This window comes from Crocuta crocuta, unplaced genomic scaffold (assembly GCF_008692635.1).
Source record: "Crocuta crocuta isolate KB4526 unplaced genomic scaffold, BGI_CrCroc_1.0 scaffold20, whole genome shotgun sequence".
Classification (NCBI taxonomy): Eukaryota; Metazoa; Chordata; class Mammalia; order Carnivora; family Hyaenidae; genus Crocuta; species Crocuta crocuta.
In genome coordinates this window covers 978,635-991,861 of record NW_027527932.1, presented here as the reverse complement: position 1 = coordinate 991,861, position 13,227 = coordinate 978,635, and the positions used below count along the sequence as shown (strand labels likewise).

Genomic DNA, 13,227 nt, shown 5'->3' with positions numbered 1-13,227 from the left:
CCTTTTAAAAAAAAAAAAAAAAAATAAAAAAAAAAAAAAAAAAGAGTACAGGGTAACAAAATCAGTGTGAATCTAGTAAGAAATAGGGCATATGAATTTTAGAATCTATGAATGTTAGAATATAATTGCTTAGTATTTTATTTATTTACAAAAACATCAGTTAACTTCCTCTCATTACACTCGTGTTAAGGGCTAAAGATAAATGTTTTTTAAAGGCATGACACTGAAATGGCTTACATAGAACCACTTTGGGGTGCCTGAGTGGCCCAGTTAAGCATCCGACCCTTGATTTGGGTTCAGGTCATCATCCCACAGTTTGTGGCATTGAGCCCCATGTTGGGCTTCATGCTGATAACACAGAGCCTGCTTGGGATTCTCTCTCCGTCTCTGCCCCTCCCCTGCTCGCTTGTACACGCTCTCTCTCCCTCTCTCTCTCTCAAAAAAAAAAAAGTTAAACCATTTTCATTTCTCACTTGTAACCTTTACTAATTTAAGAGAAATAGGTTCATACAAGATAAAAAGACAATTCCCCAGTATTATTCTAGTCTTTGAGTTCTTCTGAGGCCTAGACATCATACCCAGCTAGTTCTTTATAAGACTTGATGTAGATACCAGTGCCTTCCGAAATTTTTCCTGAACACTAGTCTCTAGGTAGGGTTGGGAGCCTCTTCTCTGCTCTCATAGCAGCTTTTGAAATCTCAGTTCACTCGGTGGGGCTTGAACTCACGGACTTGAGATCGTGACCGGAGCTGAAGTCGGATGCTTAACTGACTGGGCCACCCAGGTGCCCCTGCCTCTCCAAGTTTTGTAATGAGTCTATTTAGAACCAAAAATAGGCATTTCTTCAGAGAGTTTTCTTTTGGGAGATATGTTTTCTGCTTGATTTTTATAATCATTGTATTTGTAGATTTTAAAAAAATATATTTTTAAGTATTTCTTATTGTATATCAAGAAACATGGGGGCGCCTGGGTGGCTCAGTCAGTTAAGCGTCTGACTTTGGCTCAGGTCATGATTCACGGTTTGTGGGTTCGAGCCCCGCACATCAGGCTCTGTGCTGACAGCTAGCTCAGATCCTGGAGCCTGTTTCGGATTCTGTGTCTTCCCCTCTCTCTGACCCTCCCCTGCTTATTCTCTCTCTCTCTCTTTCTCGGAAATAAAACATTCAACAGATTTAAAAAAAGAAACATGAATTAAGAAATAGCTTCCTTGAGCGAAATAAGTCAGGCAGAGAAGGACAGATACCATATGTTTTCCCTTATAAGTGGATCAGGAGAAACTTAACGGAGGACCATGGGGGAGAAGAAGGGGAAAAATAGTTGGGGGGAGGGAGGGAGGCAAACCATGAGAGATCCTTGAATGCTGTGAACAAACTGAGGGCTGATGGGGGTGGGGGAGATGGAAAGGGGGGTGATGGGCACGGAGGAGGGCACGTGTGGGGATGAGCACTGGGTATTATATGGAAACCAACTTGACAATAAACTATTTAAAAAAAAGAAACTGTCAAAAATAAATAAATAAACATTAAAAATTTTTAAAAAATAGCTTCTTGGTCAAAATTCACTGTCTTGTGCTTGTCTACTCTTATCTAACTGTATTGATGATAATTACATAGTCTGTCATAAATAACCCTAATAGTTTGTCTCTTTTAACAGATTTTATTAAACAAAGAAGAGCAGGACTGAATGAGTTCATTCAGAACTTAGTTAGGTATCCAGAACTTTACAACCAGTAAGTAATTTTTATTGTTTTGAAGAGGTGCTAAAACCAAACCTAAGAATATTGAATAAGCTACTGATGTAGATTTTATACGTTCTGTGCAAGTTACTGTGTTGTATATGTTTGTAAAATCATCAAGCAGTTTCCCCTGCTGTTCTTAATCTCCTTTTCCTCCCATCAACTCCAGGCCCTAGTTCTTTTCTCTCTTCTTTCTGTACTTGTATTAGTTTTGTAGATTAAACTTAAAAGAAACTTGCATAGTACATAGTTAGGCATTTTTCTAATTATATTTATTCATGTTATATTTATACGTGCATTCAAAAAGCATTTGTTAAATCACTATACTGTACACCTGAAACTAATATTACACGGTAATGTTGACTAACTGGGATTCAGATAATAATTTTTTTTTAACATTCATTTTTGAGAGGGAGAGAGAGAGTATAAGTAGGGGGAGAGCACAGAGAGGAGACACAGAATCTGCGCTGTCAGCACAGAGCCTTATGCGGACCTTGAACTCACAGGCCACAAAATGTTGACCTAAGCTGAAGTCAGATGCTTAACCAACTGAGCCACCCAGGCGTCCCCAGATAAAGCCTTTTTTAAAAGCATTTATTGAGTACCTGCTGTATGCATTTGTATATAAGGAGAACTTTCCAGAGGCACAGGCTAGTCTAGTGGGAGAAACAGACATATAAACCAGCAATTAAAGGTAGGAAGGTTTTATGATAGAGGTGTTAGAAGGTAACGGAGAACATCGTGGCCAGCTTTTCTTAGAAGGAGGTCAAGCAAGGCTTCCTGGAATTTAAAGGATGCGCAGTTGTTCAGGAAAAGATAGGGAGAGCGTCCAGGCGAAGAGGGCAGAATCTACAAAGAGCCGGACATGTTCGGGATACTTAGGTGTTTATATGTCATGGTGACGAGAACACAGCAGGTTTTCAGAAAGGAGATGAGACTGAAGGAGTTGGCGAGGGTCATGCACACGTGCCACCACTCCTGGTTTCACCTGGGGCAGTGTTCTGACCCAGGCCGGGCCTCCAGGCCTTCTCAACACAGCGTTCCTGGTAGCCACTCAAACCCAAGGTGCTTTCCTGGCCCCATGTGTGTCTTCCGTTGGTGAGTGTAAGCTTTCTGCTGTGAGTCAGCAGCTCCTGACGAGGTCAGAAGGGTGGGTCGTGTCAGAAATCCCTACGAACATATAGGTAGATCCATGCTTTGAGATGTGTGTTCATTTTTGAGTTTGGTAATTCATAGGTATTCATTATATTTATTATTTTTAATTTACATATGTTACTTACATTGTTTTATATGTATAAAGTATTATGTTCTAGGAAGTAAAGGGGGTAAAGTAAATTTCTGGGGAGCTTGTCCCATTGCTCACCTGTCTGTGTAGACATGAAGGTTACCTTATGGACAGTGACGCAAACATGACACACTTTAATAGTCTTTTCAGAATCACAGCCTGAAGGACTGTATATTTAGCGGTTGTTCTAAAACCAGTGACTACCGTTTGTGTCGTTCTTCACAGTATAATTATTGAGGGCTTCTACCATTCTGAGCAAGTCCTCTGACCTCTTTTTCTAACTTAATTTAATTCACTAAATTAGTGAAATCCTAAAACTGAACCTCCTCTGACCAAGGCCTCCTACCCAGTGCTTTGGACTGTCCCTCGGTGCTCACAGGTGGGGCAAGGTCAGGGAGGGATGTGGTCCCTGTGGTGACCCTGAGGCTCGCCGGTGCACTGAGGGCAGGTGCCTCTCCATGCTGAGCCTCAGCAGGGAGCCAGCACAGAATTAGCGAGGGTCCTTGAACTCCGCGTTTCTACATCTGGTCTTTTCATGAGCAAAGAGCCTTTTGTGATTTAGCTCTCTGTAGAACTATTTTTTTAAACATTATGCCTTTGCCCCAGGACAAATTCTGTATCTTCAACTTAGATCCATACCTCCGATCTTTACTTTTTGCTGTATGCACTTGAGAGTACTTCAAATTGGCATATTAGTGGCTTGTTTGAAATAAAATTCATACACTGAGAGGTTGAATTTGTCTTCTTTGAGTCTCACATGGAATAAGTATAGAATAAATGGTGGTGACGGATATTATTTCTCTTACTCAGAACTTCTAATACTATAAAGTTCTAAATATCCGTCCTGGATCTGGAAAGTAATATTATAAAAATGTTACATTTGGTATTAAAATTCACCTAAAGCAAATTGATTATATTAATTTTAAGTATACAATTAAAGTACACATACCGTAAAATATACAGTTCTTAAGTATACAACCCAATGGATTTATTCATACGTATACAACCTGTAACTACCACCATTCTATTTAAGGTTGAGGACACTTCCAGTACTTCAAAAATGAGTAGCCATGAGCTTTTTCAAACTTAACTTTTAACTAACATTTTCTTTTTATTAAAAAATGACATTTCATATTTTCTGAATCTCATCTTGATATTAACAGGGTTTTGCTAGTTTTCACACTTTTCATCTAAACATCAAACTATAAAATAATACTTAAGATTTAAGAGAACAAGAAGAGCCAATCGTCAAGTGTATTTTGAACACCTGCTTATTCCCAGTTAAGGAAATGTACTTTAAGAATACTTCTACTTGAGGGGCACCTGGGTGGCTCAGTCGGATAAGTGACCAGCTTCAGCTCAGGTCATGATCTCACAGTTTGTGAGTTTGAGCCCCACATCGGGCTTTGTGCTGACAGCCACTGGGCTCTGTGCTAGAGCCTGCTTTGGATTCTGTGTGTGTCTCTCTCTCTCTGCCCCTCCCCAAACTATGCTCTGTCTCTCTTTCTCTTTCAAAAATAAGTAAACATTAAAAAATTTTTTAAAAAAATACTTCTACTTGATGAGGCGGCTGGCTGGCTCAGTCAATGGAGCGGGTTGGGGTTGTGAGTTCAAGCCTCATGTTGGGCGTAGAGATTAACTTAAAAATAAAATCTTTTACAAAGTAGAAGAAAATACCTTTACTTTCTTCTGTTAAAACAGATTCATTAAGGGGCGCCTGGGTGGCTCAATCGATTAAGCGTCAGACTCCGGCTCAGGTCATGATCTCACGGTTCATGGGTTCGAGCCCCACGTCGGGCTCTGTGCTGACAGCTCAGAGCCTGGAGCTGCTTCAGATTCTGTGTCTCCCTCTCTCTGACCCTACCCTGCTCATGCTGTCTCTCTCTGCCACAAATAAATAAAGACATTTTTTAAAAACTTCATTAAAGTTTAATTTTAACATTATTTAAAAACTGGAAAAAGGTAGGTTGATCTTTCTCTGATCTCTGAATGAAGTTTTCTGAACATGTTGGCAGTGCATGATATGTAAAGTAAAACAATGACAAATGTGACTTAATAAAAACTTTTGAACCCCAGAAATCACAGGTAAAATTAAAAACCAAAAATGTAGGAAAAGCTTTTCATAGTAAAGAACAATAGATAAATCTGCTTCATATAAAAAGAGCTTGTGCAGACAGTACACACCTAAGACACCAAAAGAAATGGACAGAGCCCTTTAATGATTTATTGAAGAGATGCAAGTGGCTGATTACCAGAGAAACAGCATTTCCATATCTATTTAAGAAATGCAAGTTGGAATAAAAATACCTTATTTTAGCTTTATTGCAGTATAACACATACAGAAAAGAGCACAAATCATGATTATACAGCTTAATGAACTATGAGAAAGTGAACACATCTGAGTTGCCAGCCCCCAGGCTAAGAAATGTAGAACATTACCAGCACCCCCGAAACCCTAACATGCCTCCTCTCAACCTCTGTTCCTTCGCTCCTTCCCAAAGATAACTGTTCTTCTGAGCGTTAACAGGAAAGGTTAATGTGCCATTTTTGTACTTTTTAATAAATAGAATCATACAGTATGTATTCTGTATCTGGCTTATTTTCAAGGTTGTTTATTTTTGAGAGAAAGAGAAATATGAGCGGGGGAGGGGCAGAGAGCAAGGGAGACACAGAATCCGAAGCAGGCTCCAGACTCCAGACCCCAAGCTGTCAGCACAGGGCCCGATGTGGGGTTCGAACCCATGAACTGAGAGATCATAATCTGAGCCAAAGTTGGATGCTCAACCGACTGAGCTATCTAGGCATCCCTCTATCTGGCTTCTTTTCAGATAGTCATTCATGTTGTTGCATATAGCTATAGTTGGTTGATTTCTATTACTGTATAATATCCCATTGTATGAATATACTCCATTTTATCAATTTTACTGCTCAGATGCATATTTGAGTTGTTTTTATTTTATTATGAATGATGTTGACATTAACGTGCAGACATTTCTCATGTGCTTGGAGTAGAACTTCTCGGTTGTACGCTGTGTATATGTTTAGGCTTGGGGGATAATGTTTTCCAAAGTGATTGTACCAAATAATACTTCTGGTATCCATACATAAGGTCACATTGCTCACCTCACCAACACTTGATATTGTTAGTCTCTTTAATTTTAGCCATTCTGGTGAGTGGGTTGTAGTATCTTACTGTTGCTTTATTTGTATTTCACTAATTACTAATAAAGTTGAATACCTTTTCTTTAAATTACTATTTTATACTTATTAAATTATTAGAGATAGTAATATAAACTGAAGTATTTAATGCTAATTAGAGCTGGAGAGTGTCTTCAGGATGTTCATATACTGCTGGGAGAGGATAAATTAGTATAACCTTTTGGAAATCAGCTAAACAATTGTATTTAAAGCCTGAAAATCGTTTGTAATTCAGACCAAATAATTTTATTTTAAAACATCGGGGCACCTGGGTGGCTCAGTCGGTTGGACGTCTGACTTCAGCTCATGTCATGATCTCACAGTTCGTGGGTTCGAGCCCCGCGTCGGGCTCTGTGCTGACAGCCAGCTCAGAGCCTGGAGCCTGTTTCAGATTCTGTGTCTCCCTCTCTCTGACCCTCCCCTGCTCACGCTCTCTCTCTCTCTCAAAAATAAAAAAAAAATAAAATAAATATTTTTTTAAAATCGTAAGTGTAGTTCTAATGTTATGCACAAAGATTATCAATCAAAACTTTACTTATAGCAGTGAAAATTCTGTAGTAAAAAGTTGGAAGCCATGTATGTATCCTAAAACAAAAGAATCATTGAATAACATTTACTGCGTTCTCACTATGCAACAGTATACATCTATCAAAAGTGACTATTTACAAAGACTTTTTAACAACATGGAGAAATGTTTATAATATAATTTTTATGTGAAAAACATTAAACATATTTTAAATAGAAGGTGGTCTTAGTGGTGCAGAAGAAAATATTGAAATAAAATACCACCAAAATATTAGTAATAGTTGCTTCTGTGTGAGAAAATTGAAGATCCTTATCCTCACCTTTAAAATTTTTTTTTTGAGGGGCTCTTGGGTGGCTCAGTCAGTTAAACAGCTGACATTGGCTCAGGTCATGATCTTGCAGTTCGTGAGTTCAGGCCCTGCATCAGGCTCTGTCCTGACAGCTCGGAGCCTGGAGCCTACTTCAAGTTCTGTTTCTCCCTCTCTCTGCCCCTTCCCTGCTCACACTCTCACTCTCCCTCTCAAAAATAAACATTAAAAAAATTTGTTTTAGTTTTATTGAGATAAAATTCACATATATATAATTCACCCTTTTAACTTTTTAAAATATACAATTTAGTGGTGTTCAATATAGTCACAGTGCTGCCCAGCCATCACCACTATCCCACTCTGTTGTCTCAAGTTTAATCTAACTTTTTTTTAAATGTTTTATTTCTTTCTGAGAGAGAGAGAGAGAGACAGCGTGAGCAGGGGAGGGTCAGAAAGAGAGGGAGACACAGAATCTGAAACAGGCTCCAGGCTCTGAGCTGTCAGCACAGAACCCAACGTGGGGCTCGAACCCACACCGTGAGATCATGATCTGAGCCGAAGTCAGACACTTAGCCGACTGAGCCACCCAGGCGCCCCAAGTCTAATGTAACAGTAACATCACTCCAAAAAGAGATTACAATTAACCCTTGAACAACATGCGTTTGAACTTTACAGGTCCACTTATACATGGATTATTTTTTGATACAGTACAGTACTGTAAGTGTATTTTCTCTTTAAGATTTTCTTAACCTTTTCTCTAGGTTACTTTATTGTAAGAATACACTATATAAAACATATAACACAAAATAAGTGTTAACTGTTTATGTTACTGGTAAGGCTTCAGGTCAACAGAAGGCTCTTAGTAGTAAAGGTTTTGGGGGAGTCAAAAGTTACACATGGATTTTCAACTGCATGGGGCGTCAGGTCCCCTAAACCCCATGTTGTTCAAGGGTCAGATGTACTTTTGAATTTCACCTAACCCTTGGCAACCATTAATCTACTTTTCTGTCACTGTTAATTTGCCTATTCTGGACATGTCATATAAATGAGGTCATATAATATGTGACCTTTTTTGTCTTTTGTTTTCCTAGCATAATGTTTTTGAGGTTCACCCATGTAATATCATATGTCAGTACTTTATTCTTTTGTATGGTGGAATAATGTTCCTTTGTATGGATATGCTGCATTTTGTCCATTCATCAGTTAATGAATAATTGGATTGTTTATACTTTCTGGCTATTGTGAATAATGCTGCTTATGAACATTTGTGAGTTTTTGTGTGAATATGTTTTTATTTCTTTGAGGTACTTCCTAGGAATGGAATTGCTTAGTCATATGGAAATTCTCCATTTAACTTTTTTAGGAACTGACAAACTGTTACCCATAGTGGCTACACTAGTTTACGTTCTCACCAGCTCCTCCTCTTTTTAAAAATTATTTTTCATCTTTCTGAGTTTCTTAGTAAGGCGTGTCTTTTAGTCCATTTTTTTCTCTTCATGTTTAATCTTCATACCCATATCTTCATCCCTACTGTTGATACCTACTTGAATATGTTTTTTATATGTCTTTGGATATTTGTTTATGGGTGCTACTTCATGTCTGTGAATATTTAATATATACAAAAATAATGCTGTGCTATATAGTTCCTTGTTTCTGACTCTTGAGTGGAATTCTCTGTGAGAGGTTACCATAGCTTTACTAGTTTCTCTATTGGTGGATGCCTCTTCTGCTTCTGATTTACTATTATAGAGAGAGTTACTATGAGTATCCTAGTTAAGTGTCTTTTATTGAACTTGTACATAGGTTTTTTTGTGGTTTATTCCTACAACTGGAAATTCTGGGCCCAGGAAAACTGCATACACAGTTTAACCAAGTATTGCCAAAATCCTTTTCAGAAAAGCTTCCTCATTTTACTTTCTTACTAGCAATGCGTGAGGGTGTCTCTTTTCCTATATCCCTACCAACTTCTGATAATATCTGTCTTTTTAATTTTTGCCCATTAATGGCCATAAAGTGGTATCTCCTTATTGTTTGACTTTGAATTTCTTTGATTATTAGTTAAGCTAGACATCTTCCTTACCAGTTGGGATTTTTCTTTACGAACTGCCTGTTTTTATCTTTGATCATTTGTCTGTTGGATTCCCTATATTTAAAAAATTAATCAGCTTGTTGCTTTCATAATAATAGTGATGGATTGTATCGGCTTTCATACTGTAAATGTTATTATGGTTATTTTTACTTTCAGAGGGAGAAAAGCTATAGTGATAAAGTTATAATAAAGTTCATTTTTGTTTTTAGTCCAGATGTCAGAGCATTCCTTCAAATGGACAGCCCAAAACATCAGTCAGATCCATCCGAAGATGAGGATGAAAGAAGTACTCAGAAGGTAGTAAGAGGCATTGTATTTCTTAACAGAAAAAATACCATTCCCCAAAGATGAAATTATTGGCAACTCGAGAGCAACATTTACTTAAAATGATGTAATTTCATCAATTGTAAATTTTCTACTCTGTAGAATACATAAAAACAAATGTGTACACATTTGCAATTATTTCTTATAAAGTTAGTACTTTTTATAGATAAAAAGTAACACATGCTCGTATTTAGTAGAAAGAGTAATAGAAAGTTTAGTTAGTAGAAAGTTTTGAAAATAGTAAGAAGTATTACTTTCTTATCACTAATCAGACTTGTAATTTTTAACATTTTAGTGGTTTTCTAGCTAATCTTAATGTATAGGGATTTTTTTAGTTACCTAATTTCAATTTTATATGCTGTTCTCTTCACTTTACATCTTAATTTTTGATCACTATATATCTTCATAATCATTAACATACTTAAACTGTTGTTTTGAATTTTGATCAGCCAGAAAGGCCTTTTCAATCAGAATGTTAATTTAATACTTCTTCCTCTGCATTGCCAGGTTTTTATATGCAGAACAATCAATACGCATGTGCCAGTTGGCATCAACTAAGTTTTATTCCTGTAGGTACATGCACATAACCAGTATGTGTTCCAAATAAAGAATAGAATACTCTTATTTTTTTGAAATCAGTTGTGATAACCAGTAAATAAATGTAATAAGCTCTGGCTTATTATAACGATGTTTTCAACATTTACTTTAGAAAGTTACATGGGAAAGGTAAATTACAGTAATTTAACCCAGAGAATTATTATTTAGCAGTTAAAATTATAACGAAAACTCTTATATAAATATGCTAATACTTTTACAATTAAAAGTAATAAAAACTATATATTTGCTAAATATATACATGAAATTCAGAGATGTTGCCTTAAAGTACAGTTTTTGTTTATATAGTGTTGTCTTTTTCATGGTTCTGTTTTTGTGATTTAAAAGATCATATGAATTGGAACATTACTGTCCCATAGCTAAAATCTTCATTTGAATAATAGTCCTGTTTCTTGTAACTATTATAAAGTAGTAATTTCCCATCTCTGTTACCACAGGAGGGTTTTCCAGTTAAGACAACTCATTTATGTTTTCCATTTGTGACATGGTTTATCCCAGGACAACATAAAAGGATATTTTTATATCTGCACGTTGTCAAAAGAGAGACAACAGACTGGGAAAAACATTTGTGTAAAAATATATAAATGGATTTTTGGAAAGAATAGTATTTAAAACCCTGTAGATAAAAAGTAAAGGGACATGATGGCGTGTCTGGATGGCTCAGTTGCTTAAGCGTCCGACTTCGGCTCAGGCCATGATCTCACAGTTCGTGGGTTCAAGCCCCGCGTCGGGCTCTGTGCTGACAGCTCAGAGCCTGGAGCCTGTTTCAGATTCTGTGTCTCCCTCTCTCTCTGACCCTCCCCTGCTCACGCTTTCTCTCTTTCAGAAATAAATAAAATGTTAAAAAAAATTTTTTTTTTAGAAAGCAAAGGGACATGAAGAAATACTGTTCGTAAACAGATATGTGGGAAATGTTCAACCTCAATGCCAACAGCAAGTGAAATTTTTAAAATAGAGATTTTTTTCTCTCTACCAAACTAACAAAAATGTAAATAAAAATAAAAATATAAAAATGTCAAGACTAATAGGGTAAGGCACAGTAGGCACCCCTGCCTGGGCTTTCCTGGCACCACTATGATTTTATGTAATTCTTTTGGAAAGTGGTTTGGCAATGTGTATGAAACATGAAAATATTCAGGTCATTTAGGAGTTGATGCTAATGAAATAATTCTTCACACAGAAAAAAAGATAATCACTTTAGTATAAAAAATTATAATCAGTGTAAATATAAACCTATCAGATAGTGATTGTCCCCATATATTGTACATTAAAAAAATTTTTAAGATAATATTTTAAGCTTTTTTGTTTGTTTGTTGTTTTTTTATTTATTGCTGAGAGAGAGAGAGAGAGAGACTGTGAGCAGAGGAGGGTCAGAGAAAGGGAGACACAGAATCTGAAATAGGCTCCAGGCTCTGAGCTGTCAGCACAGAGCCCGACGCGGGGCTCGAACCAACGAACTGTGAGATCATGACCTGAGCCGAAGTCGGACACTTAACCGACTGAGCCACCCAGGTGCCCCAATATTTTAAGTTTTGACATACTGTTACCTGAAATGAGAGTATAAAATTTTTTTTTAATGTTTTATTTATTTTTGAGAGAGAGAGAGAGAGACAGCATGAACAAGGGAGGGTCAGAGAGAGAGGGAGACACAGAATCTGAAGTAGGCTCCAGGCTCTGAGCTGTCAGCACAGAGCCCGACGTGGGGCTCAAACCCACAAACCATGAGATCATGGCCTGAGCCGAAGTCAGACACTCAACTGACTGAGCCACCCAGGCACCCCGAGAGTATAAAATTTTACATGCATATTCTCAAGGTACGATTCCAGTCAGGTTTTCAAAGTTATGCAAATACTATATGAAATTACTGTAGTATTTGCAAGATCATCTGTTAATAAGGTTATTTATATTTTAAAAAGCATCTTCCTGGTGTTTTCCATATTTTCTAACGATGTATATATTTTAATGCAAAAAGATGAAATAATAAAAACATTGTAAAGAAAATGTATATAATCCTGATTTTCCATGTTTTGCTTACTAATCATGCTGAGAGTATGTAGGTTTAAGTCATTTGAAAAATACCTTGCCTTGCTATAGGAGACAGCTGGCTTTGAGGAAAGAACCAAATGAAGAGAGCTTCCTGAGTTCTGATTCCTGTTCTCTGCCACTTTTGACCTTAGATCTGAATTCTCTGTCCTTTCTCTTTTTTCATCCATAAAATCTGAAATTGGACTAGGATCTCTTGCAGTTTTAAAATATGGAAAAAAAGAATTTCTTCAGAAAAGAGAAGAAGCTGTACTTTGTCTTATAGCTAGAGCTATTTATTAAGAACTTATAAGTGGATAACTAAATTAATAGCCAGAAAATATCTTTGAGGGCATCTTGCCCTTTCCCCTTACTTAGAGAAAAATAGAGGCCAAGAAACATGCTTTTGTTTAATCGTCATTAATTATTAATTGATTAAAATGGTTTTAATTGTCATTAATTAATAATGATAATTATATATAATTAATGATAATTATGTTATTAATAAATTATACCACACCCTCAGTTTAGTGGCTAAATTTAATCTTTAAAAAGAGTAGATAGGGTGTCTGGGTGACTCAGATGGTTGAGCGATTGACTGTTGATTTTGGCTCAGTTCATCATCTCATGGGTTTGTGAGACCAAGTACTACATCAGCACAGAGCCTGCTTGGGATTCTCTTTCTCCCCTTTTCTCTGTCTCTCCCTCATGCACATGGCGTGTCTTTGCTCAAAATAAGTAAATAAAACTTTTTAAGAAGGTATTTTTTTTTTTTAATATTTTTATTTCTAGGAGAGAGAGAGAGAGAGACAGTGAGACAGCGTAAGCAGGGGAGGGTCAGAGAGAGAGGGAGACACAGAATCTGAAACAGGCTCCAGGCTCTGAGCTGGCAGTCAGCACAGAGCCCGACGCGGGGCTCGAACCCACGAACCGCGAGACCATGACCTAAGCGAAAGTCGGACGCTTAACCGACTAAGCCACCCAGGCGCCCCAAGAAGGTATTAAAAACAGTAGGGAAGAAATCAATTATGTTTCCCAATAATTTTCATTATTATTTTGGAAATGTGCTCTGTTAGGAAAATCATTGCTATGTAATGAAATATTTTTACGTATGGTGTAATTCAGG

General features: G+C 37.1%; 1 protein-coding gene across 6 annotated transcripts in view; it reads left to right on the top strand.

Moving 5' to 3' along the window:
* Positions 1-13,227, top strand: part of SGK3 (serum/glucocorticoid regulated kinase family member 3) — a 119,261-nt gene that overhangs the window by 75,304 nt on the left and 30,730 nt on the right. For all 6 annotated transcript variants that reach the window (XM_077751791.1, XM_077751788.1, XM_077751790.1 and 3 more), the window contains 2 exons: positions 1,654-1,729; positions 9,350-9,437. In XM_077751791.1, coding sequence (XP_077607917.1) covers positions 1,654-1,729; positions 9,350-9,437 — 164 coding nt within the window. The remainder of the gene's footprint in view (positions 1-1,653; positions 1,730-9,349; positions 9,438-13,227) is intronic.